This window comes from Corapipo altera, unplaced genomic scaffold (assembly GCF_003945725.1).
Source record: "Corapipo altera isolate COAL_440 unplaced genomic scaffold, ASM394572v1 68, whole genome shotgun sequence".
NCBI lineage: Eukaryota > Metazoa > Chordata > Aves > Passeriformes > Pipridae > Corapipo > Corapipo altera.
In genome coordinates this window covers 1,418,999-1,443,167 of record NW_020884919.1, presented here as the reverse complement: position 1 = coordinate 1,443,167, position 24,169 = coordinate 1,418,999, and the positions used below count along the sequence as shown (strand labels likewise).

General features: G+C 41.0%; 1 protein-coding gene across 1 annotated transcript in view; it reads right to left on the bottom strand.

The window, feature by feature from the left end:
- The window catches only part of NEB (nebulin), a 99,062-nt gene extending 79,966 nt beyond the window's left edge, over positions 1 to 19,096 (bottom strand). The window contains exons 1-26 of the mRNA XM_027656241.1: positions 19,013 to 19,096; positions 17,664 to 17,729; positions 13,448 to 13,492; positions 12,274 to 12,483; positions 11,637 to 11,744; positions 11,045 to 11,149; positions 10,636 to 10,740; positions 10,429 to 10,533; positions 9,882 to 9,986; positions 8,929 to 9,033; positions 8,638 to 8,745; positions 8,121 to 8,237; positions 7,383 to 7,484; positions 7,193 to 7,300; positions 6,994 to 7,098; positions 6,533 to 6,631; positions 6,212 to 6,316; positions 5,113 to 5,220; positions 4,247 to 4,558; positions 3,538 to 3,744; positions 2,742 to 2,846; positions 2,501 to 2,608; positions 2,057 to 2,368; positions 1,243 to 1,449; positions 781 to 885; positions 60 to 167 (exon numbers count right to left, since the gene is read on the bottom strand). Of these exons, the coding sequence (XP_027512042.1) occupies positions 60 to 167; positions 781 to 885; positions 1,243 to 1,449; positions 2,057 to 2,368; positions 2,501 to 2,608; positions 2,742 to 2,846; positions 3,538 to 3,744; positions 4,247 to 4,558; positions 5,113 to 5,220; positions 6,212 to 6,316; positions 6,533 to 6,631; positions 6,994 to 7,098; positions 7,193 to 7,300; positions 7,383 to 7,484; positions 8,121 to 8,237; positions 8,638 to 8,745; positions 8,929 to 9,033; positions 9,882 to 9,986; positions 10,429 to 10,533; positions 10,636 to 10,740; positions 11,045 to 11,149; positions 11,637 to 11,744; positions 12,274 to 12,483; positions 13,448 to 13,492; positions 17,664 to 17,696 (3,237 nt within the window). The 5' untranslated portion in view covers positions 17,697 to 17,729; positions 19,013 to 19,096. The remainder of the gene's footprint in view (positions 1 to 59; positions 168 to 780; positions 886 to 1,242; positions 1,450 to 2,056; positions 2,369 to 2,500; positions 2,609 to 2,741; positions 2,847 to 3,537; positions 3,745 to 4,246; positions 4,559 to 5,112; positions 5,221 to 6,211; positions 6,317 to 6,532; positions 6,632 to 6,993; positions 7,099 to 7,192; positions 7,301 to 7,382; positions 7,485 to 8,120; positions 8,238 to 8,637; positions 8,746 to 8,928; positions 9,034 to 9,881; positions 9,987 to 10,428; positions 10,534 to 10,635; positions 10,741 to 11,044; positions 11,150 to 11,636; positions 11,745 to 12,273; positions 12,484 to 13,447; positions 13,493 to 17,663; positions 17,730 to 19,012) is intronic.
- Between the last annotated feature and the right edge of the window lie 5,073 nt (positions 19,097 to 24,169).

Below are 24,169 nucleotides of genomic sequence, written 5' to 3'. Positions count from 1 at the left end.
CAAGAACTGAACTCTGTACAACAACTAAAATGGGTCATTTTTGATTTTAAAGAACTTACATCACTGGCAATTTCCCTGGAAGCTTTGGCAGCTTTAATAGGGATGGCATCAACTCTGAGGTCGTATCCTTTCTTCCTGGACTCTTCAAATGAAGATCTGTACATTTTCTGCCAAAAGAAGGAAAATCATCTTTAAAAAAGCAAAAAAATTGCACGTTTTCCACATGGACAAATGTTGGGGAAAAGTTATGTCTATAAGGATGTCAGATTAAAATAATAAAAAAAAAAAGACAGAAATATATCTCTTTCTGCCCACATTAAATACACAATTACAAGCAATATTTTATTTAGCAGATGCAGATTTAACAACTGGCTATCAAAACCTGTCTATAATTTCACCTGTTACCAAAAGAACAGGTGCAATCTGCAAGAATTTTTAGTCCAGTACAAAATCTTGTGCATGGGGAAATAAAATAATAAATAATAAATGCATTAACAAACATGAATAGTACTCAAACTGTACTGTCCTGTTAGCAACTATTATATTTTAATGACCTACCTGAACATTTCATCATCTGACTATAAATAACATGGGTTTTACTTGGCTACTTTTGGTATTTAATTTTGGGGAAGGCAGCAGGGAAAAGTAAAATTAATAACTTTTTGGGAAATAACTAGATGTTAGCAAGGTGAGAATTAGAGAGACTTATTTTTGCTGTCACCTCACCTATTCCTAATAAAAAATTAAAAGCAAGGTCAGAGCCTTACAAACAGTACTCACTTCACTTATGTTAAATGCATTTGCTTTTGCCAAAACAATCTGTGGAATATCTGGGGTGATGTGAATTTTCTTTTTGTCTTCTTCCCAGGCTTGTTTGTACTTGTGCTGGAAGGATTAAAAAAAGGATGTCAGCATCTCTATTTATTAAACAAAACAATTTAAAAGGTTATTACCTATTTGAAATATTTGAAATATCACCTCACCTTGACACTGAGGTGATACTAAATATCTCTTATTTATTTTTATCTTCTTATCTTTACCTTTTATATTTTTTATTTTATTACTAACATTTATCCTAACAGTTTGTCTCTTTATTTTAGCACTTAAAATATCCTCATTAACTGCAAAAAAAAAATCGATGGTTTCTAAAATTGTGCCTACAATAACATTGACTCTTACATCAGGTCGAGTTTGTTTCTTACTTCTGCAAACCTAAATGAGTTTTGTTGACCCCTTTCTCACCTCATCCATGATTTTGGCATTATTTAAAGCCAAGACCATGTTCATGGAGTCCATGGGAACAGAATATTTCAGCTTGTCCGGGTGCTGCCGATATTTCTTCTCACTGACAATTTCCATGGCTTTTTTGTTCTTCTCAGCTTCCAGGGAGCCCAGTGGGAGCCACCCAACCCCCTTCATGGTTTCATCATAATCTGCTTTGTATTGATTCTGGAGGCAGAAAGAAAAAACACCCCAGATACATTAAAAAAAAAAAATCTGTAAATCCTGATACTTCTTCCTGTTTGTAAAATTTGGAAGCACAAGATAAAAGCTATTAATGAGAAATGAGGTTTTTCCTGTGTTGGTCTGCACACAACTATTGCTCCTAAAGAGCCTGGTGGGACCTGTGAGGAGTTAATATCCATTTTACTTTCATAAAATTACTTATTTTTGAGCTGAAATTCTTTAGCAATAGGTGTAATTTCATATTTCAGAGCCTGGAAAAAATAAAATGGTTGTAATTGAAGAACTCATTTAATTTACTACCTTTTAGTATATAAGCTGAACTAATTCAACTAAGAAAATAGTTGAATTTATCTTAATATTTATTTTAGTTGTTCCCTGCTAGTCAGGTTCCCTAGACCTTCCCAGCTACACATAATTCTGATAATCTTTGGAAAATAAGTGGTTCCAGACCGGTCACATCCCAACCTACTGTTAGTCCACTATAATAGTATATACTGGATTATAAATCCATATAATCTCACAGTGTGCTTTCATGAATGAAGCATGGCTGTATTTGCAATGCAAAGGCTGAAGACCCTCTTATACTCACATCACTTTGCAGCTGCATCATGTTTTTGGCCAACTCGATGCTCATGGCATCGGGCAGGACGTTGTAGGTGTGGATCAGGTTTTTGTAGTTGGCATTCGTAGCCACTTCCTGGGCTTTCTTGGCTGCCACCACACTGACCATGTCCACTGGGGTTTGGAAACTGGTCTTGGCCTTCTCATAATCCTTCTTGTATTCCCGATCCGACTGCATCTTGGCCACCTGCATGAAGTGCACCAGCTTGGGGTCGTCCTCGAGGCTGCGGAACCCGATGTGCTTCCCCTTGGCTTTCTCGTAGGCCAGTTTGTACTTGTACTGAGGAACAACAGCAAAAAAACTTCAATTCCAAACTGCACTGCTAAGCTCAGTCTTACCACTGAAAACATCACAGGACCTCAGGTCTGGCCATTTAAACTGAATTCCAGCGAATGGCATCACCCAACTCACATCGCTGGCGATGTCCCGGGAGGTTTTGGCAGCTTTGATCGGGATGGCATCAGGCTGCAGGTCATAGCCCTTCTTCTTGTCCTCCTCCCAGCCAGCTTTGTAGAGTTTCTAATGCCAAATATAAAAGAGAACAAGCATTGTAAAGGCAGAACTACTGAAGTGCCTTACATCTGGATTTAAATAGTTTTTCAAAAGACATTAAAATGACACCAATTTTTGATCTCAGAGCACAGGAACTCACGTCACTCATTGTGAGCTGGTTCACTTTACACTGCAGGATTTCTGGGGTATCTGGCATGACGTGGATGGTGGTCTTCTCTTTGTTCCATTTATCTGTGTAGAGCCTCTGCAATGAAAAGGTCACCTTTAGCACTGAAAAGGTACCAAACTCTTATTTAATGAATTTGCTTCTGTTTTGCTCATTTGCAATAATTAATGTTTTATAGAAAGTCCCATAAGCATCATAAATAACCCTCACAAATATGAGTGCTGAGGGACAACGTTATCTCCCTCCTTTCTTTAGTACTTTGAGAAATTTGTAAAGTATGTTTGGAGAACTAATAAATATTGAAAATGGGAATTCTTCCCTGCTTTAATGGAATGAATGACTTTTATTTCACAGATCCTTTTTGCATGGTAGATATGGAATAAGGATCAGTGGTGTCCCAGACAACTGTGGATAAATGTGAAGAACCCCACTTTTCAAGGACAATTGTACAAAACTGAGAGAATTTCAGGGGTTTTTCAGCTCATTGATAATTAAAACTTTCTACAGAAAAAAGCCAAGGTTACTAAAGCACTTTAAATTGCAAGAAGACATCTTTAATCCCATACACAAACAAGAAATCATTATAAACAGATGAGGAAACTCCCTTAATTATCAACAGTCTGAGGCTTCCATGGCCTCTCAGTGTCCAGCCTTAACCAAGCAACCACTACAGCCACTGAAACTCCAACAATTTCAGTGAGAATGCACAACTTTACAAGCCAAAGACCCAAACTCTGGCTCATCCATGATCACCTGAACAGCTTCTCACCTTGTTCATGGTCTTGGCATTTTGCTTGGCAAGCACTTGCTCCATGGCATCCATGGGGATGGAGAACTTCAGTTGGTCGGGGTGTTGCCTGTACTTCTTCTCACTGAGGATCTCTGAGGCTTTTTTGGCCTTTTCTACCTCCAGGGACTGGATTGGTACCCAGCCAACTCCTCTCAACCAGTTATTGAAGTCAGATTTGTACAAATTCTTTTAAAAAGTAAACAAGGAAACACAGTGAGGCAAAGAAAATGACAATGTCATTACACAGAAACACAGTTAAGGCCTTAAAACTTCTCCTGATTGTTCATTTTTGAGGGGAAACTTGTAGCTAAATAAAACTTGAATATAATAAAGTTAGTATTTAGACCCTGTACATAACCTATGATCTCTGACAGGACAAATAATAATCACAGTAATAACACATTGTAATTATAAAATGACATGAATTTGCCGGGAATTGGAAAATATGTAGAGATATAAAGAAAATTGTTACTCACTAGATAAGTTCCCTAGAGCTTATCAGCTACACATAATTCTGATAATCTTTGGAAAATAAATGGTTCCAGACCAGTCACCTATGTCCCAATCTACTGTTAACCCAATATAATATATACTGGATTATATAAGTGAATTTTTTAGCCTTAAAAGGTTAATAGTGTAACACACTCATTATGAGAAGAAAATAATGAGCTGGTTAATGATTACATACATCACTCTGAAGCTGCATCGCGTTCCTTGAGAGCTCCAGGTTGACAGCATCAGGCAGGAGGGTGTAATTGTGGATTGGCTGCTTATAGCCCATGTTTGTAACCACTTCCTGGGCCTTCTTGGCTGCTGTCACACTGAACATGTCCAGGGGAGTGTGATATTTGGTCTTGGTGACCTCATAGTCCTTCTTGTACTCACGGTCCGACTGGATTTTGGCCACGTTCATGTAATGAACGAGTTTGGGGTCGTCCTGGAGGCTGCGGTACCCGACCTGTTTGCCTTTGTCCTTCTCATAGGACTCCTTGTACTTGTACTGGAGACACAGGAAAAGAGAGGTTTGCCCACTTGGGAAGGAGGAAACATACTTCTGATGACTTTAAAACACTGAGTTGCAAAGTATAAACCATTGCAGTTCGTTCTACAATCTCATAAATTGTACCTACATGCCCTCCCTCACCATTGCCACTGACATATGATATCCCACTGCCATGGACTTCTAACCCTCAGGGACATTCAGCTCTTAATTAAGATAGTATATAAACTATGATCTAATAATAATATAATAATAAAACAACAACATAATATAATACAAACTATAATAACAAATTTTTGAATCCCCTCACCAAACAATCAGATACCCCAATATTCAATTGGGATGTTCAAGAGGGGGGTGGAAGAGTCCCTTGCAAGCTTTTGCTAAAGCAGAAGGACAGGTCTCCAGCAATTAAGGACAGAGTATAGGTAAATAATAATAATAATAATAATAATAATAATAATAATAATAATAATAATAAAAAATAAAGTTTGAAATGAGCTGGTGAATCCTTGAAGCAGACAAAAAGCTGCAGTGCTGTAAATGACACTCACATCACTTGCAATATTCCGAGAGGCTTTAGCTGCAAGAATGGGAATGGCATCTGGTTTCAGGTCATATCCTTTGGCAAGGGTTTTCTTCCAGTCTGCTTTGTAGTTAGCCTTGGAGGGGAAAAAAGAAAGGAATTCACAATGTCAGGAGTAGCAATTTTAACCAAGTGTTTAAGTCATTATTTTAATACAGTTATGGAATCAAAATATTCAGTTTAGTCTGAGAAATTTCAAGGAAAAACGTTCACCTGCACAAAAACTGCAGTTCTATTTGGATAAATAAATCTGCTACAAGGATAATCATTAACTCCACAAGCATTTTTGGCAATTTTTATTTAGAACAACTCCATCAGTGGCATTTTTGCAAAGCCTTTTCTCATTTGACTGAACCTTCAGAAATTTTTATCCTGTCAGCTTCAAACACAGCCCTCGTGGTGTGAAAGGACTGAAGAAAGCAGTCTGGTTGATTTTTTATTATCAGTGTGGACAGAATATTTGCATTCCAAGGCTATTAAAGGCAATAGCAGCTTTTACCTAGCTCCTGGAAGGCTGATAATGCCACCAAAAATTTAATATCATAAAGGCAATACAATTGATACTGTCAGTGGAGATCTTTATGGTGTTGGATGGATGCAAGCAGGGAGGGAAAGCAGGCAGGCTGGCAGTTGAATGGCAGGAAAAAGCATTCTTATCTTCCCAGTGGAATTCCCCTTTGAAAGCCCAGCAGCAGGAAGCAACACACAGAGACCTTGTACTGCTTACCCAGGTAATGGTTTATATAAAAATAAATTACATAAGTCTCCTAGAGTATAGGAATCTGAACAACATCATGCTGGTTTTCTCACTCGGTTTATAGCAGTAAAGCACTGAAATGTGTTTATGCTCAAACAGCTGAAAAATCTGCTTAACAAGCACAAAAGCAAAAGTTGAGCTGAATTCAGAGCTTGGGCATTTGGGATAGGAGAGGAACAGCACCACTTTTCACATCATAGCCCCTTGCTTTGAATTCTTCCAATCCCATTTTGCAACAGCTCTCGAAGAAAAGGTGAACTTAACAGAAACTTCATTTGGATCAAGAGCTCTAAATTCCAAATATACTCACATCACTGATGTTGTAGGCATTAACTCTGGCCTGTATGAAATGGGGCACATCAGGAGGGAGGTGGTACTTGTGAATTATTTCTTCACCTTTGGATTTATACAGTATCTGCCAAGAAATACAAAGAAAGAAATTTTGCAGCCCAAAATTTAATTGTAGATTAAAAAACTATTAAAAAAAAAGATGTGATTTCCAGGTGATTTTCCACTGGAACTGTGAACATACACACACAGTGACCCAGACATTTATTTCAGGAGTTCTCTTAAAACTGGATGATGAAGTGAGAGAGGGCAGAAATTGGTAATGTTTCCTAAGTTTACTCACATCACTCAGCTGTTTGCTGTTGATCTCTGCTTGCTTCTGTACTGGAGAGTCAGTGACTGCAGTGAATTTGATTTGATCAGGATGCTTTTTGTAGGTGTGCTGAAGGAAGATAAAAAAATATATTGGAAGAAGAGGCATAAAAAGTATTTTCCAAGTATTGATAAGGTAAATAAAATTATGAATAAAGTAACTTAAGTACTTTCAAAGGATTAATTTTAAAATATGTTAAGTAGCTGAATGCTTGAGGTTCATTCTTCATGTTGGTACTATTCCTTTAATTGTATGGTTTTACTTATTAAAAAAGGGATTGTGCAATATCTGTCTCGATCACTAGATGTCACAAAAGGCTCTAAAATAGGGATGGAGGTTTTTAGAAGTCACTTAAGCTCATCCAGTCGAATTCAAAAGCACTGAAGTTAAGAGGAATCACTCAGGTCATTTTTACTCTGCTCTTTACTTACGTCTTTGCATTGCTCCAACTTCTTAATCGCTTCGTACTCTTGAGTTATGGTCTGGGGGAAGTAGCATTTTGTCTTTTCCTCCTCATAATCTGCTTTGTAGTTTTTCTAGGAGCAAAATCAACACTCAGTAAGAAACCACAACCGAGCTTTCTCTGAAATGAAGGTGTGGTGGGGAAAACAGGACAACGGCCACACTCACATCGCTCTTCATAGCTTCCACCTGCATGCAGTGCGTGTGATGTGGGTCCTCAAAGCTGCCCAAATAGTGCCCCAAAATATTCTTCTGATAGGCCTCCTTGTATTTCACCTGGGAAAACAACCCTGAGCTGACAAACAAAAGTAATCCAGAGGGTCAGGACTGAAGGACACAACATAAATCAAATACGTACGTCGCTGAAATTCTTCAGAGCGGCGTCGGTCTGGAACTTGGGGGTGTCACAGTAATTCATCTTGTTGCCTTTTGACTGTTCATAGGCTTCTTTGTATAATTTCTGCAAGAGAAAATAAGGTCAGATAATGCAGGAGATTTCACTGCAACTCACCCACAGCACGTTAAAAATTGCAAGGGGAAAACTGTGAAATGGTTGCAAAGAGATGATTTCCCCCAGGACTGAGAAAGAGATGGCACTATTTTCCCAATGATTTTTTAAAGTAATTTTTTTTTAGGTTTGTAAGGGAAGCCAGAAAGGTCTGACTAATGGTTTTTGAAGTTCTGACACTGAAAAATATGTGATCTCTTTCCATGCAGATGAAAACAGCAAGAGGAGAGAAACTGAGAAGGCTGTTACAGTGAGTAACCAGAATACAACGTATGTAAAAGTACCACATATTTTATCATGATTGTATCAGTTGAAATTCCTTAAACCAGTAAGGGAAGAACTTCCCTCTTGTGATCCATTATCCACAGGGATCTAAATTAATTATAAAGTAACTAGCTATCCACATGCCACTGCCACAGCCCCACTCATCCATGGAGAAATGACTCTTTACTTGACCCATTCTGGCTGGGGGCACCTCATGAGAAATACAAATACAAAACTAAAATTACTGAGAGATGCAAAGGAGAGGCCTTGGGAAGAAATGAAGAGTTTGGTTTCTTGGACATGACTGAAACTCATGATACTTACATCACTGAGAATATTGCCTGCAGTTTTCAGTTGCTTCAGCAATGGGTTCTCTGTAGCAGGAAGCACATTATAATCTGCAATGGCTTTCTTCTTTTCGTAGTCTGCTCTGTATTTTACCTTGAAAAAATAAAAACAAAAAGGGCAGGGTTTTAAAAATCAGTATTAAAGGTCAAATGTTCACTAACCTGTGTAATTGCCCAGAGAAGCTGTGGCTGCCCCATCCCTGGAAGTGTCCAAGGCCAGGTTGGACAGGGCTTGGAGCAACCAGGGATAGTGGAAGGTGTCGGGGTTGGAACAAGATGGGCTTTAAGGTCCCTTCCAGCCCAACCCAGTCTGGGATATGATTCTAATCTATGCTATAACCTTGAATTTTTCAGAAAAAAAATGCCCCTGTTACATAACTTCCCATTCATGGTGGCAAAGGACCATGAAAGGTCCTGACAAAACAGTTTCAGGGCCAACTTGTCTGACTGTGGGACTGTTCTCAAGCTGAGCAAATGGGACACCCAGAACTCACCTTACTGACATTCTCTGAAACTCTCTTATTGGCTTCATACTCTGGGGTTTCAGTCTGCATGAAGTAGATTTGGTCTTTCATGTTTTCAAAGTCTTCCTGGTACTTTCTCTGTTAGAAACAGACAGAAAACAATGTATCAAATGCACTTACTTTACAATCAGACATCCACAGAGTGGCTTGTTCAGGAAAGGAGAAATATCACCAGAGGAGCAGGCAAATTATATCAGTATTTTCCCTGTTAACACAGACAGAGGATAAAGCTGTTCAAGATTCCCTGAAGAATCCACTCACCATACTTAGATTTTCTGCATTCATTTTTGCAATGGCCACGTCATAGCACGGAGTTTGACTCCACTTGCCTTTGACTTTGTTTTTATAGTCCTCATGGTAATTAATCTATAAGGAAATCAAACAATCAAATTTAATCCCCAAGACACAGGTTCATTTTCACTTCACAAGTTTGGTTTTCACAGTTGTATTTTTAAAGTTGCTTCACATTTTACATCTGCCTTCTAAACACTTTGATAGTCCCTGTCAAAAACACTCTAAATATGATTTGACCAAAACACTTCAGTGTTCAGTTATTGCTCTTAGTTCCTCCCCTGACCCAAAAAGGGTAAATAGGTGGCATAAATAATCTCTTTTTGAACAAAGTCATTAATAAGAAAATCTCTCTGTGATACTTCACTAACACATTCCTTTAGTTCTGTTTTCTCACTGCTCACATAATATTGGGACATAGTATTGCCCATTAGTTAACTAAGAATTTACTGTTACTGCTGTTTATTATTTTACTCATTTCAAAGAATTATGGGGGTTTGATCTTGGGGTTTACATGTTACAAAATCTTCTTGATGACAATTTACCTTTTAAACTGTGGAATCGTAAGATTACAGAAGTTTTCTCTAAACAAAATTATTTCACCTTCCAAATGGGTTCAATATAATATTTTATGAGTGGTTCTGCAACCAGAAGTGAACCCTGTAACTCTCTAATCTTAAGGAGTAGATAATGTTCAACACACAATAAAATAAATAAAATAAAATCAGGCTTGTCCTAAATTCTGAACTGAGTTAAAATCCTACTTCTGCCTTACAAGATTATACAACTTGGTTCCAGTTTCTTCAGCAAATTTGGTCTTCCTGCATATCTTTTCTTTCTCTTTGTCTTTCTTTAGGTACCTTTTTGCCTCTCTAACTCCCAAAGTGAGGTTTCTACAGGAAAAGACACCGTATCCTACTCACGTTGCTCAGCTGCCTTGTCACCTTCTTGGCCAGTTCCACATCAGGGGGATCTGGCAGGGAGGTAAATTTGGCTTTCTGTTCATCGTGCCCTTTTTTGTAGACAATCTGAAAATGGGGAAGAAATACAGATTTCCAGCAACTGCCAAGCTGAGCATCAGAACATCCAGCTCTGCTCCCACCCCATTAACTGCAGCAGTTCTGCCCACAGCCACTGCAGCAGGAACCCCTTCAATCAGTGTGTTACCAGTGAACATCTGCAAAATTCACTGAAATCTTGACCTGAAATCCCCAATTGGAGAGTTCTGGGTATCCAAATATCAGCAAATCCCACAGCCCTGCCAATTCCTGACTTTGCTTATCACTGTTTTAGAGACAGATTTGCAGACCCACAACTGTGACCTGGATTTAGAGTCAACCCTGGCAGGGAGTTTCTCCATCTGAAATCATTTTATTCAAATGTTTAATTTCAAATATTATAAAACTATAGTGTAGAATAGAAATAATCTACCGAGTCATGCTGGAACCCAACTGTGTTTTTGGTACTCACATCACTCAGAGCCTTCTGAGCCTGGGCCACCCTCCTGAGCTCTGGGCTGTCGTTGTAGGGATAAAACAGAGTTTTGTCTCCTTCCCACTCCTCAGTGTAGAGTTTCTGAAACCCAGAAAAACACCAGAATGCTCATTATGAATTAACCTGTGCCTTGGAAAGCTTCTCTCACTTCAGCTGCTTAGAGCTGGGATTGTTTTCTCTTACCTTGCTGAACATTGCTGTGTTTTTTATTGCATTCACAAGCTCTGGAGCATCAGGGGGCAGCAGGTACTTGTCCTTATTCTCCTCCCAGTTCTGTTTATATAATACCTGGAAGGAAAGATCAGCCAGTCGGTCATTCAATCACTAGAAAAATATTTACTTCCGTGAATATTGTGTAAATATTGTGAATAAACTACCTGCTCTTGAGATTATTTCAAAGTGAAAGCCTCAGTCCAGTAACATTTGAAGGCAGTAAATGGAAATATTTAAGATTGTATTTATATTTATAAGATATATTTATACCATCTTCTCTGCTGTCCCTCCCTGTGCCTCTAAATTGTTGTGTAAACATTGCTTTAGCTCAAAACTTTATTTATATCAGCAACTTCATGATCCACAGATGTTCACTCACCTTGCTCACTTGCTGGGACACTTTCTTGGCATGTTCTATATCCATGGCCTTTTCATCCACGTGGCAAATAGTCCTGGCAATTTCCCCAGCCATGCGGTATTTAACCTGGAGGGCCCAGAAATTCATTTATTCTACAGCAAAACTGCTTTTTTTCTCTTAAGGAAAATCAGAATATTGACATTTTGACACTTCATGCTGTAAACAACCAAAACATGAAGGGACCCAGAAATGAAGCCTCTGGAAACCAATGGATTTGGGGAATTAACTGAGGAAGAAATGCAGTTTTGAGAGAGGTTCAAGAGATGGGATTCCAAGCTAGAGGTGGTGCCTGTCTGTGATCATAGAGCTGTTCCTAAGAGCACTTCCACTCTGTATAATGAGAGGTCCATCCCAGGATATGCAGTGTAGCTCCATTTCCCAGTGCATTCCCACATAAACACTGGCTGTAGTGCCAAACCAACACAGTCACATTCCCGTGGCAAAACAGCAGCTTGGTTGGAATTATCACTTCTTATCCAACACCCAAAATTCAGACTTAATTTGCTTCTTAACTACTCACTAAACATTATTTTCTCCTGTAGTTGCCACCCACCTCACTGAGCTGGTCCTGCACTTTCTTGATCCTCCGGATTTCTGGGGTATCAATTGTGGAAGCATAAGGCTTTCCTTTCTCTTTTCTAAATTTTTCTTTGTACTTGTTCTGGAAGAAAACAATGACAAACACAAATAAGACACAGCCTAAAGCTCTGACAGAAATCTATTGGCAATTACTGCCATATTTATCTGGTTAGGAGAAGAATTTGGGGTGATTATTTAGTAATAGAAATGAGCATTACTCAATTACATTTGCAGTTGTGCTTATTTTAACCAACTGACTTTATTCCATCTGACACAACAGGAAAAAATCCATCTCTAAATTCAGTCTGGTTTGGATCACCTTTAATTGATTATATTCTCTTTAGTAGCTTAATATTAGTATTAAGCTACTACTAATAATAATTATATATAATACTTCAAATCTATATATATAATTGATATATTAAATCTATAATTGATATGAATATAGATCTATTCTTGTATAATAATTAAGAATTGACTATTGATATTGTTATGATATTAAGTATAAATTCAAAAATAAATTTAGTCTTTTGCAACATAATAATCAAATAATCCCTATCCAATCTTTCCAAGGTGTTCCCCAAGAAATAAAAGACGTGGGACAATCTTACCTCACTGAATAGGTCCTTCATTTTGTTGCTGTGTTCCAGGTAAGGCGTCAAAAACTTGGATGGGTCCACTTTTGTCCGGATTGTCTTTTTCCTGCCTGGAGGTGCTGCATCCTCCCCAGAAGGTTTGTCCTGCTCCACACTGTAGGTGGTTGTGGTAGTTTCAGGACCTGTGAACTCTGTGCTGACGGTCTCAGTGATCTCAGTGACCACCTGGGAAAAAAGAAATCAAAATAATTACTTGCCTTATAGCTCTAAAAACTCATTATTATAAGTATTTTTCACCTCCCTGAGTGACTAAAAGAGTGCTCAGCTTATCCAGATCCACGTGGAGACAAAAAAACAGTTACATTTTTCCTGCTGGGATTATCCATTATTCCTACTGTACATCACCCAACCTAAAAAAGCCACAAGGAATTAAATGTCTGGCTGGTTTCTGTATCAAACTCATGTAATTATTCACCAGAGGACCTGGAAGCTGCCTCTGCTTAATATGTATAACTCCCAATGAATTTAAATAGTTTATATTCTTGTTTATCAACAGATAAACATTATTATGGTCTGCAAGCAATAATTTTAACACCATGGTTCTAATGAAAAGCAAATAAAAATAATTATTAAAACTTAAAAAGTGCTCCAAAATCACCTAAATGAGAGTCAGATTTTATTTAATATAAGATTTTTTTATAAAAAAAATTGACTTTAAGGTCAGATTTCTGATAGCTGTTTGCAGCAGTATGAGACTGAACTGAAAATACATCAAGAATTGAACATTTAATAGCTTTGGTTTCTGCACAAGCCTATGCCATAAAGAATATTTCATGGTAACATAGGAGAGAGTTGAGATATATCTATTTTATAAATAGAATTTCAAATTGTGGCAACAAATCCTTGGTGACCCAAATATTTGTTACCAGTGACATGAAGAGAAACCTGCAAACCATCAGTTTTTTTGGGAAATTGCCCAAGGAGAAGGGAACAGAACTGATACATCTAAAGTGGTCCTCTAGATCATCCCACAGCAGAGGAAATAAAGTATTAAACAGCAACTCTTTGGTGCTATTTGTGAGTTTAATGTGAAAAATTAAACCTCAGAATACAAAAAGGCTACTAATTTAGAGTTACACATGAATTACATGCATATAGGTGCTATATGAATAATGAAAGGGACCTTTACCTCATGTGGCTCACCCTCCTCAACAACTGTCTCCTCAATGTAGTACTATTAAAAAAAAAAAGAGGAAAAAAAATCATTGTTAGGTCAGATTAGCAAATTGTAGCTTCTGTGAAGCTGTTTTAAACCCACACTTCTGGAGGAACAGGGCTGTAGTTCACAGGTACTGATGGAGTCATCTGGTAATTCTGAATATCCGTTCATTTTTTGCATTCATGATTGCATGTTTTCCACACATTCCTCAACTAATCATCGTTCAAGTAACTAATGAAGGATCATTATGTAATTCTACCCACAGGAGGGAAGGCAATGATGACCACAGCAAAAGAATCAGCATTTAAACCCCAGCATTTTCCAGGTGTTTGGTGATACTCTGAGGGGGCTGTAGCAGGTTTCTCTAAGCCTGTCCTTGGAGTCGTTCCTACCTACAGATCCTTGAAGGACACCAATAATTACTGGCTGCCAGTTAAGCTTTGTCCTACTGATCTCAACTCTGAGCCTGCTGATTTTCCACCCACTTTATTGTCCTCTATTTACCCCACATCTCATGAATCTGGTGATACAAAGAGGTCTCCCTGAAGCAGTCAAGATACACAACCTTCACTGCTTTCCCCTTGTCCACAGCAGCTGTGAATTCATTATAAACACTAACGAGATGGGTCAGCCATTGTTTTGCCCTTGATAACTCAATGTTTACTGCTCCTCACAACCTTCATGTGTTTAGAAATAGCTTCCCAAATTATTTGCTCCATGGCCTTCCCAAAGAATGAAGTGAGGTTAACCAGCCTGTAGTTCCCTGGATCTTCCTCCTTGCCTTTCTTGAACATCAAGTTGAAGGAATGGAGTTTGTAATGTTTTAAGTCTTTATGTTCCTCCCAAGTGTCCTGATCCTGCTTCCACCTTCAGTATATTTCCCTTTTTTTGCAATTTTGCTCAGTCAGGAGCTCCGTGTTCCTCCACACCAGCCTCCCGCTGTGTTTGACTTCTGCACTTTGGATTGAACCACGTGCTCTGAGGAAATTGTTGTAGAAGATCGCTCAACTCCCCTGGGCCCCACAGGATCTTCCCTGAACAGCCACAAATCTGTCCTTCTGAAGTTTGGGATTGTAATTCTGTTTATCTTCCTCACTGTTCTCTGAATCTTCAACTTCACGAGTCCTGTGGTCACAGCAGTCATGGCTGCCCTTGATCTTGGCATCTTCCACCACTTCTTGCTTGGTTGTGAGTAGCAGGTTCCACGGAACATCTCTCCTAGTTGGGAAACGGAGCTGGGGAAGGGTCTGGAGCGGCAGGAGGGGCTGAGGGAGCTGGGGGGGCTCGGCCTGGAGAAAAGGAGGCTCAGGGGGGACCTTCTGGCTCTGCAACCCCCTGACAGGAGGGGGGAGCAAGATGGAGGTTGGCTCTTCTCCCAGAGAACAGTGGACAGCACTATAGGAAACAGCCTCTGGTTGTGCCAGGGGACGTTTAGATTGAATTTTGGGAAACATTTATTCACCGAAAGAGTGGTTAAGCATTGAACCGGCTGCCCAGGCAGGCGGTGGAGTCACCATCCCTGCAAGCGTTCGACGAACGAGTAGACGTGGTACTTTACAACATGGTTTGGCGGGCATGGGGGTGGACTTGATGACCTTGGAGGTGTTTTCCAGCGTTAACAACTCCGCTATTCTCCATCCTTAGGCTCGCCCTCCATCACCCCTGAATGGAGCCCCGAGCCGCCATTTCCAGCCGCGGCCGCGCGATGGCGCCGTCGGGCGGCAAATGGCGGCCGCGCTGAGGGGGCACGCGCGGCCCGGGTCTTCGCCCTCAGACGTCTCCGCTCGCTGCCAGATGAGGGAAAAAAGCATTTACGGACATTGCCGCACCCGCTGTAGTAACTGGCAGGGATTGTATCCATGAGGTGCCGAACTGCCAGAAAGGAGTAAATGTAAAACGTGGGGTTCATGTTTGGAAACCTCCTCGGCGATACCTGCTCGGGGTCACATGCCAAAAACTGCGGCAGCAAAAAAGCCCTTCAATTGAGACTTTAAAAAATTCTCATTGAAATTTAAGCCCTTTCGGCAGCACTGTTCCTCAAAGTTAGTTGATGCGACTGGTTCGTTCCTCAAAGTTAGTTGATGCGACTGGTTCGTACTTCCCAACCTGTGATATACTGGGTTGTTTTGGGGCGATTTCTGCTCTCTTGCCCAGATGTGCTGGGCCCCCTTTCCAAAAACTTTCCTCAAACCTTCCACTTCACCTTCCATCAAGCCTTCCACAGACTTTCTACAAAACCTTCCACCAAACCTGCAAAATCTTCCACCAAACCGTCTGCAAAATCTTCCACCAAACCGTCTGCAAAATCTTCCACCAAACCGTCTGCAAAATCTTCCACCAAACCTTCCACGACACTTTCCACAATCCTTCCACAACACCTCAAGTAACTCAGCAGCAAAAGTTTGTGTCATTTCCATCACAAAACAGCTACAACGTCAAGTACGGGTTAGTAATTCCCGAGAAATTAAAAAAAATAGTATCTTAAAATGCTTGGCGTTGCCTCAGCTACTCAATATTCAACAACCGTCTTCTAATTCTTTCAGAAGATTAATTTCTGATACAACTCTTGGAGGTTTAAAATCATGGATTCATATAAAAGTGGGGTTTTAGTTAAGAAAGCTCTGGAAAGGTTTAATCTGCCTTAAAATTGCACCAAATGCCGTTGTTCCTCTTCTATGTAACTTCTCACCACGAGTACCCTGAGGGAAGCTACTAAGGCAGTGCCACCTTGGTCTGTCTGAGGGATGTGATTGCAGCAAGGTGGTCACTGAAAATTAAAAACAAAGGATGAAACGGGGCTGTGTGGACAGAAAGCCCAAAATAACGTAATTCCAGCTGGAATAAATAAACTTTGACAGCAAATAAATACCTATTACTGAGAGCACACAACGCTCAGGAAGCACGAAGGCAATTATAAGTGCTAATAGGAAATTTAATGAAGGCTGGTGTTTTGTAACTAGGTGGTACAATGTCTTTAAATGGACTTTATGAGTGGTAACTTGTTGTTTTCCAAAACACATTTAATTAATCCATTTGGCTTTACTTCATTCACTGTTTGAAATTCTTAAAGTCTGCAGCCAGGGCTCGGTGCCCTCACATCACCTAAAATCAACAGTTCACCAAACACAGTGTGGTGACAATGAGTTGTGAGGTGCCTGCATTTATACTCTTCCTCAAACACTGAGCAACTTGCTACAATAATTTATGTATTTAATGGCACATAAGTTAATTTCAGAATAGCAATAATGCAACAGGTAAGACCACTCTGTTGACCTCATGGACTCTTTCAATAGCAAAGTCATTGCTCCAGTGGCATTTGTTCATAATCCTAAAATGTAGGGTCCCCAGTTCCTGGGGATTCTTTTAATTGAACTCTCAGTTTAAATGACCTCTTGGCAAATTAATCCCTAATGGAACTCCACAGACAGAGAATCAAGGAACCACAGAGTGGTTTGGATTGGAAGGGACCTTTAAGCCCATCATGTTCCAACCCTGACAACTTCCACTATCCAGGTTGCTCCAAGCCCCATCCAACCTGGCCTTGGACACTTCCAGGGATCCAGGGGCAGCCACAGCTTCTCTGGGCAACCTGTGCCAGGGCCTCACCACCCTCACAGGGAAGAATTTTCCCCCAATATCCCATCTAACCCTGCCCTCTGGCAGTGGGAAGCCCTTCCCCTGGTCCTGCCACTTAAATCTGGCTCCATCTCTGCAACTTCTAAGGCTGAACCTGGTCATGGTCCCTCAGTGGCACAAACCTCCTGCCTTTCTGCATTGCAGTGGGCACGGAGGCAAGGCTAGGAAGGGGCTCCCAAAGTCATCCTCTCCAGCATGGATTGGGTGACAGAGGGCAAGCCAGGAGGGAGAAGAGATGGTCCAGTGCATCTATAATTAAGCAGAAGAGTAATGAGGAAACCTTGTGCTGTGGGTGTAGGAGGGTTACAGTCCTTATTTAAACTCAGAAACTATGGCAGGAACCAGCAGACTTTGCTCCGCTGAGAGCAACTGTTGTTGTTTGTTGTGGGTTCTTTACTGATTAAGCCATTTAATAGATATCTAATCATCCCCTAATCTTCAGAGAGCAAACAGCCACCTATGCTCCTGAGCAGAGTCTCATTAAAGTGATTAATATATTCATTCACAAGGCAGGAAACAATTATTTCTACTCTTAAGATTTTCTTCTTACCTCCACAACTTCCTCATATTCTTCTTCCTCCATTCTGAGGGTTTTCTTCTGTCTCTCCCCCACTCACTGGTCATGCAGCAAATAAAAATATGAATAAAGAGGATTAGCCCAAAAGTACCATGAGAAGTGACAAATCAAGCTCATAAAGCACCTGGAGTCATGGTTAGTAACTAGTCAGATCCTAAATAAAGCTGGGATCTGGCACTACACTTTGATTATTATGGAAAAACATGGGATTAAGTTTCAAATATACTGATATAAGTTACAATTTTGGACAAATACTTCATTCCAATAGTTGTAACACCAATACTGGAATCCAGTGAAAATAAAAAAAAAATAAGAGATTTCTTGAAGTATGATTTGGGTTCTTTATTACAACAGAATTATATGAAGCATTTTCCTTTTCTCTATGACTATTCTCTCCTCTTTCATTATATTACTCAAGCTCTCATTTGAATGGGAGCTTTATCTGTATATTCTGTGATATTCGTTCATAAGTGAAAGCCTAATGTAGAAAAATATAATAAATTTTTTTTTAAGCATCTTTTGGTTAATGAGGCAATTTCTGTCTCCCCAGCATTAGCCTATATTGATTCTCTGGGAGGTTTTTTTTTTAAGCTCTTGTGGCTTTTTTCTCTCTGTTTCTTCAGACCTGGAAAAGATGAAATTGCACAGAGTTGGCTGAATTACAAAGCACAGATTACTGTCAAAAATTAATTAACACACCGATTTTGCTGCGAGGCAGAGCTACAATTTTCCACCGGAGCCTGCAGCCCTGTTTCTAATGTTGGGAGGGGATGAGGCTTTGGAACAGCTGCTCCTGAGTCCAGGGATATTTGCCGTGTAAGCTAATCCTGCCAAGTGCCCGTTGAGTTTAGCTGGTTACACTGCAATTCCTTCTGAGGCAAGGGAAGTCGAGTAACCCAGGTTAAATATAGGAACATGGGATACTGTCCCTTTTTAGTTACCAGTGAGGTGAGAAAAATTGCCAAAAAGTTAATTTGTTGAACGAGATCATTAACTATTAAAATAAACCAAGAATAACTTCATTAATGGGCGGCAAGTTGTATGAAAAAGTGGGCCAAAGTGAGTGATTAAACCCAAGAAGTGGGGATTGCATATAAGGATATAAACTATAAAAACTGTCACAGTTATAACCTTCAGTTACACTCCCAAACACGATTCCAGGTGCTTTCCTCCTCCTGCAATCTGCAACTGGTTATCCAGGCGGAAGACTTGTCTTCCATGGGCAAGGCATGACAACTACTCCCAAAAAACTACCAGCTGGGGAAACAGCTCAAGGCGCTGCTCTAAGGAAAAGAAGTCAAACATGATTAAAATGTTCTTACCAGCAACATCCAGCAAATATCCTTTGGAGCAAAGCCTCTCCAGCCTTCCCTCCTGAGCAGCAGTGGGAGAGAGCGAGCGGGTGCAGCGGCTCCCGAGGACACGTGTGGCCAGCACGGCCAATCCAGCTCCAGCCCGCTCCAGTTTCAGCCCTAAATATACTTGGTGACCCCGGAGCAGCCACCTGTTCCCAGCAGCATGGATGGAAAGGGAGCGGAGCACCTCGGTGCTCCTGAGGAAACCAAAACACACCGGAGTCTGGCCTGGCTTCTCTAGGTCTCTGTTGAAACGGACCCCCCAGCAGACCAAGAGAACACTCCAGTAGAAAAAACACAGGTGTTTTCTTCCTTCAGAGTTGATAATAACAAGGAATTTGGATTTATTTCATTCCTGAATTGTACCTGAATCAAAACTGCCCCAATTCAAGAATCCCTGAACTTCAGAGCAAGGAGTCTGGACTGAGAACTAAATTTTCTGTATAAATACATCTTTAATTCCACCTTGTAAGTTCACCTTTGTCAACTCGATGCAAATCACATGTCAATATTTTTATCACTTATGAAATGTTTCATAGTTGAAGACACGGACCCAGGAACACGGAAAAAGTGCTACTTGCATGGAAAAACCTGCAAGGAACCCAATGAACAGTCAAACCCACAGAATCACAGAACATGCTGAGCTGGAAGGGACCCACAAGGACCATCCAGTCCAGCCCTCAGCCCTGCACAGGACAGACCCAAGAGTCCCACCCTGTGCCCCAGAGGATCATCCAAACCCTCCTGGAGCTCTGGCAGCCTTGGGGCTGTGCCCACTGCCCTGGGGAGCCTGGGCAGTGCCCAACACCCTCTGGGGGAAGAATCTTTTCGTGGGATCCAACCTGACCCTGCCCTGACACAGCTCCAGCCATTCCCTGGTTGCTGTCCCTGGTCCCACAGAGCAGAGTTCAGTCCCTGCCCCTCCTCTGCCCCCCCCCCCACCCCCAGGAAGGTGGAACTGCACTGAGGTCTCCCCTCAGTCTCCTCTTCTCCAGCTGAACACTCCAAGTGCCCTCAGTGTCATAGAATCATAAAATCAGCTGGGTTGGAAGGGACCTCTGAGATCATCACGTCCAACCCTTGATCCAACCCCACTGTGGTTCCCAGCCCATGGCACTGATGCCACATCCAGTCTTGTCTTAAAAACCTCCAGGGATGGAGAATCCACCACCTCCCTGGGCAGCCCATTCCAATGGCTGATTACCCTCTCTGTAAAGAATTTCTGTCCTCACACAGCTTCAAATCAAGGCGCTTCCCCATCCTCCTTGCCTCCTTTGGACACCCTCTAAAGGCTCAATACCTTCCTTACAACACTGTGTCCCCCCAAACTGCCCCAACATTGCAGGTGAGGCCACCCCAGGGCAGGGCAGAGCGGGACAATTCCCTCCCTCACCCAGTGGTGTCCCCCAGGACACGGATGTCCCTCCTGGCTACCAGGCACTGCTGACTCATGGCCAACCTGCCATCGACCAAACACCTGGTGAGGAAGACTAAGAATACTTGATAAACAGATTGAGTGACAGGGGAGCAACCCTGGTGCACAGAGCAGTTTGGAAGGTCAGGAATGACGTGATGGATGGAGCAGAACCAGGGTGATGATAAGAGAAGTGGCCTCTCAGGTCACCCAGTGGACTGACAATATAGGACTGACTTTGGTTCTTCAAGGAGGTGCATTTCAAAGCCAGTATCAACAATGATCCCTTTCCATATACTAGGTCACATAATTCAATAAATAAATAATTCAATAAATAACTGTATGGGGCCCTTGGGAGGCATCTTCTTTTTCCTTAACTCTTTCCAGAAGTTCATATTTATATCCAGGTGAAATATCATCTCTCATTCCCTACTGCCAAGTATTTAATGCTCTGCACAGAGCTGCAGACCCTTCCCTTTCTCCTTAGGCTCTCAATTACTCCACATTTTGCTTTCCTAGGCAACCCTTCCCCTTTTTATCTGATTTCTGTTTTTTTAAAGGTTTCTTACATCTTTTGAAGATGTCCAGAAATTAATACATGTTGGTGGAGTCTCTCGAGGGCGCTGTCAGCTCGACCTGCTGCTCTCTGACCCAAATCCTCTGGGTGTGCATTCCAGAAATAACTCCCAGGCTCAATTTTTCTCCAAAGTGCTGCTTCTCAGTTAATTGGATGCAAAAAGTGACATCTTCATTAGCAAAACAAACCTTCATGGAGCGAAGGGCCAATTTTTCTTCTTGAACATGTAATTCATTATTGCCATTTCCAGCTCACATCGTAGAAGTTCCTGCAATAAATTTATCCCTCAGTTACTGGAGCATCACCTTCAGCCTATTTTACACTGCTGGTTGATAAATCTTATTTAGAAAGACACTGAACAAGGCCAAAATTATATGCAGGATGCCAGCACCACTTTTCCTGCCACTGAAAAGCAGCTGGTTTTGGTGTGAAACACGGCAGATCTTCAGCAGCACAGTCCAGGGCTGGAAAAGAGCATGGAATAACCCACCAGAATTACAGATGGGCTTTAAGAACTGACAGCATTATTAGGGAAATGAGAAGTTGGGATGAATATAAGATTTTTGTTCTGATGTCTGAACACAAAGGGCGAGGAAGGTGCTCTTGGGTCACTTGAGGCTGCCAGAAAATCTTGAAACTGGAAAAGCCACCAAATCAAACCCAAACCTCACTACACTTTCTGTGGTTTCTGCTCCAGTCCACAATTGCCATTTATAGGTGAAAAATTTAGTGTTCACTTGTTCTGTCTACATATAACACATCCTGATCAATGGATCTTTGCACACCTACCTATATATAAGTTATTTTTATATTTATATATATGTAAATATAACACCTGAGGACATGCACATGTATCTTCACATATGTCTATACATTGGTCTGCACTGCAGAAATAAACTATTAATGCTCATTAATACATTTCATATCATTCACTTTCAGGACTAAGTGAAACATCATAATTGAAACATCATAAATACCATAACTGAAATATGTTGCAAGTGTTGCATGGGGAAGGAGAATCCCAGAATCCCTGAGGTTGGAAAAGCCCTCTCAGCCCATGGAAGTCCCCCCTGTGCCCAATGCCCACCTTGTCCCCCAGCCCAGAGCACTGAGGGCCACGTTCACTTGGACACCTCTAGGGGTGGGGACTCCACCACCCCAAACGTGTATGAGGTAAAAGGAATGCTAATGGTTAATAACATTCCTTTCATGTATTTTCTTTTTTAAGTTGCTTTGTTGGGGAAATTTCTGTCTGACTCAGATTTGTTCGATGGAACGTTCGCAGAACCATAAAATCATTCAGGCTGGAAAAGACCTCCAGGATCATCAAGCCCAACCTTTGTCTTTGCTCTGAGAATAGGAACTTGGCTTTCTGGGGGACAAATATTCCCAAATCATTAGGAAAACTCCTGCTGTAGGTGAGAACGTGGCAGCTCTGATCCAGGTTAACTCACCAGGCCAGACTTTATCCACGCTCCACAAATATCCACGTGCTCAGCAGTTCTGAGCTGAAAAGACAGAAAGCTGCAGGATGACTAAGGCAGAGGGAGATGCTGCTCTGCATTTCAATCACCCCCAGTTTGAAAGCAGAAAATATTTTCTTGTGCTTAAGTCATTTAAATCTTGAGTTCGGTCAGTCCTCCTTATCCAGCAGTAACCTCTCAAGGCATGATGGACCAACATCCTGGCATCACAGGTGCTATATTTAACCTCCTGAGGTAACCTCCTGGACTTAACAAGCATTTTAGCATTGAAAAAGGACATTTAAATACATATTTGTGTCACTGTGTCTATTTTTAACCCACCCTCAGTACGTTCCTTCTCCTTCTTTTTGCCATTCCCAACTGCGAGGCTTCGCTGCCCGTTTTGGTCTCACGGATAGAAACACTGCGGGGAGTATTTTTACCAAAAAAGGCATGTTTGCCAAAAAAATATGCAGTGAAAGGGCTTGGTTAGACAGTGAAAGGGGTTGTATTTGAATTAAACATACATATACATGTATACATTTCCCTGAGTCCTCCCTTTACAGCCGGAAGGATGTTAAGCCGTTTTTTTTTATTCTGAATCAAATCAGGCCTTGTCAGGGATTGGGCCTTGGTTTATGAAGGAAAAGGTTTTTTTAGGATAAGATAAAAGCTGAATTCCACTTTTTACTTCAGTGCTGCTTATCCTCTTTCTCAAAGTATTAATAGAAAGTATTAGATCATAACAAATAATAATCTTGGAGGCAACACCATCAAAATGCTGTGATTAAATCACCTACATGTCTTATTTTCAGGTCTATTTTTTGACCCTGACATGTTGATATGGGGTGAGTAGCAGCACAAGGTAGTATCTGCGTGGTGTGTAAACCAACCACTTATTCTCCTGCCATGAGCCAAAAAGACTGTGCTGGAAGAGGAGGATTAAAGGAATATTGGTATGAAACCAAAATTCATTTCATGCTTCTTCCCCATGTTTCTGGACAGAGAAGGAACTGTCCCCTCACTCATCAAATTATGTGGGTTATATAGATAATAGGACTGAAGATTTTAGTATGGAAAGTGTTCAACCAGGATATTTCAAAGACTGAATCCTCGAGAGAAGATTCCAAGGAGGGAAAAAGAAATCCAAACAAACCCAAACTGAAAAGAACAGGAACAAGATGCCGAATATTTTTGAATTTTTTTTCACTATGAGATATGATGGAGCAAAGAGAAATCACATGAAGAAATGCACCTCAACCTGACTCCAGTTAGTTGTAGAAACCTAAAAATGAGGTTAATATTTAAGTATTAAAATCCCAGTAAAAGATCCCCTGTATTGACACAGGATATTCAGTGTGGCCATTGGCACGAAGGGTCGTTCCCCTCACATGACAGCTCTGTCACAGCCTCCCCTGTGCTTTACTTAGGTCCTTTGAGAATCCCAAAAGAAAATATTTACCAACAGGATGATGTCAAACAGCCTTATTTATCTCCCCCACCAATGTTCCCAGGACAGCAGCAGGAGTTTGACACAGGCACTGGGCAGAACAGGAGATACACCAAAGGAAGGGTCCTCAAAAATTCAAAGCCAGCTCTGATTGTCTTGATCCAAATTCCCAATGGGAGCTGACGTGGGAAGCTGAGATACAGCACCCAGCTCTCATCTG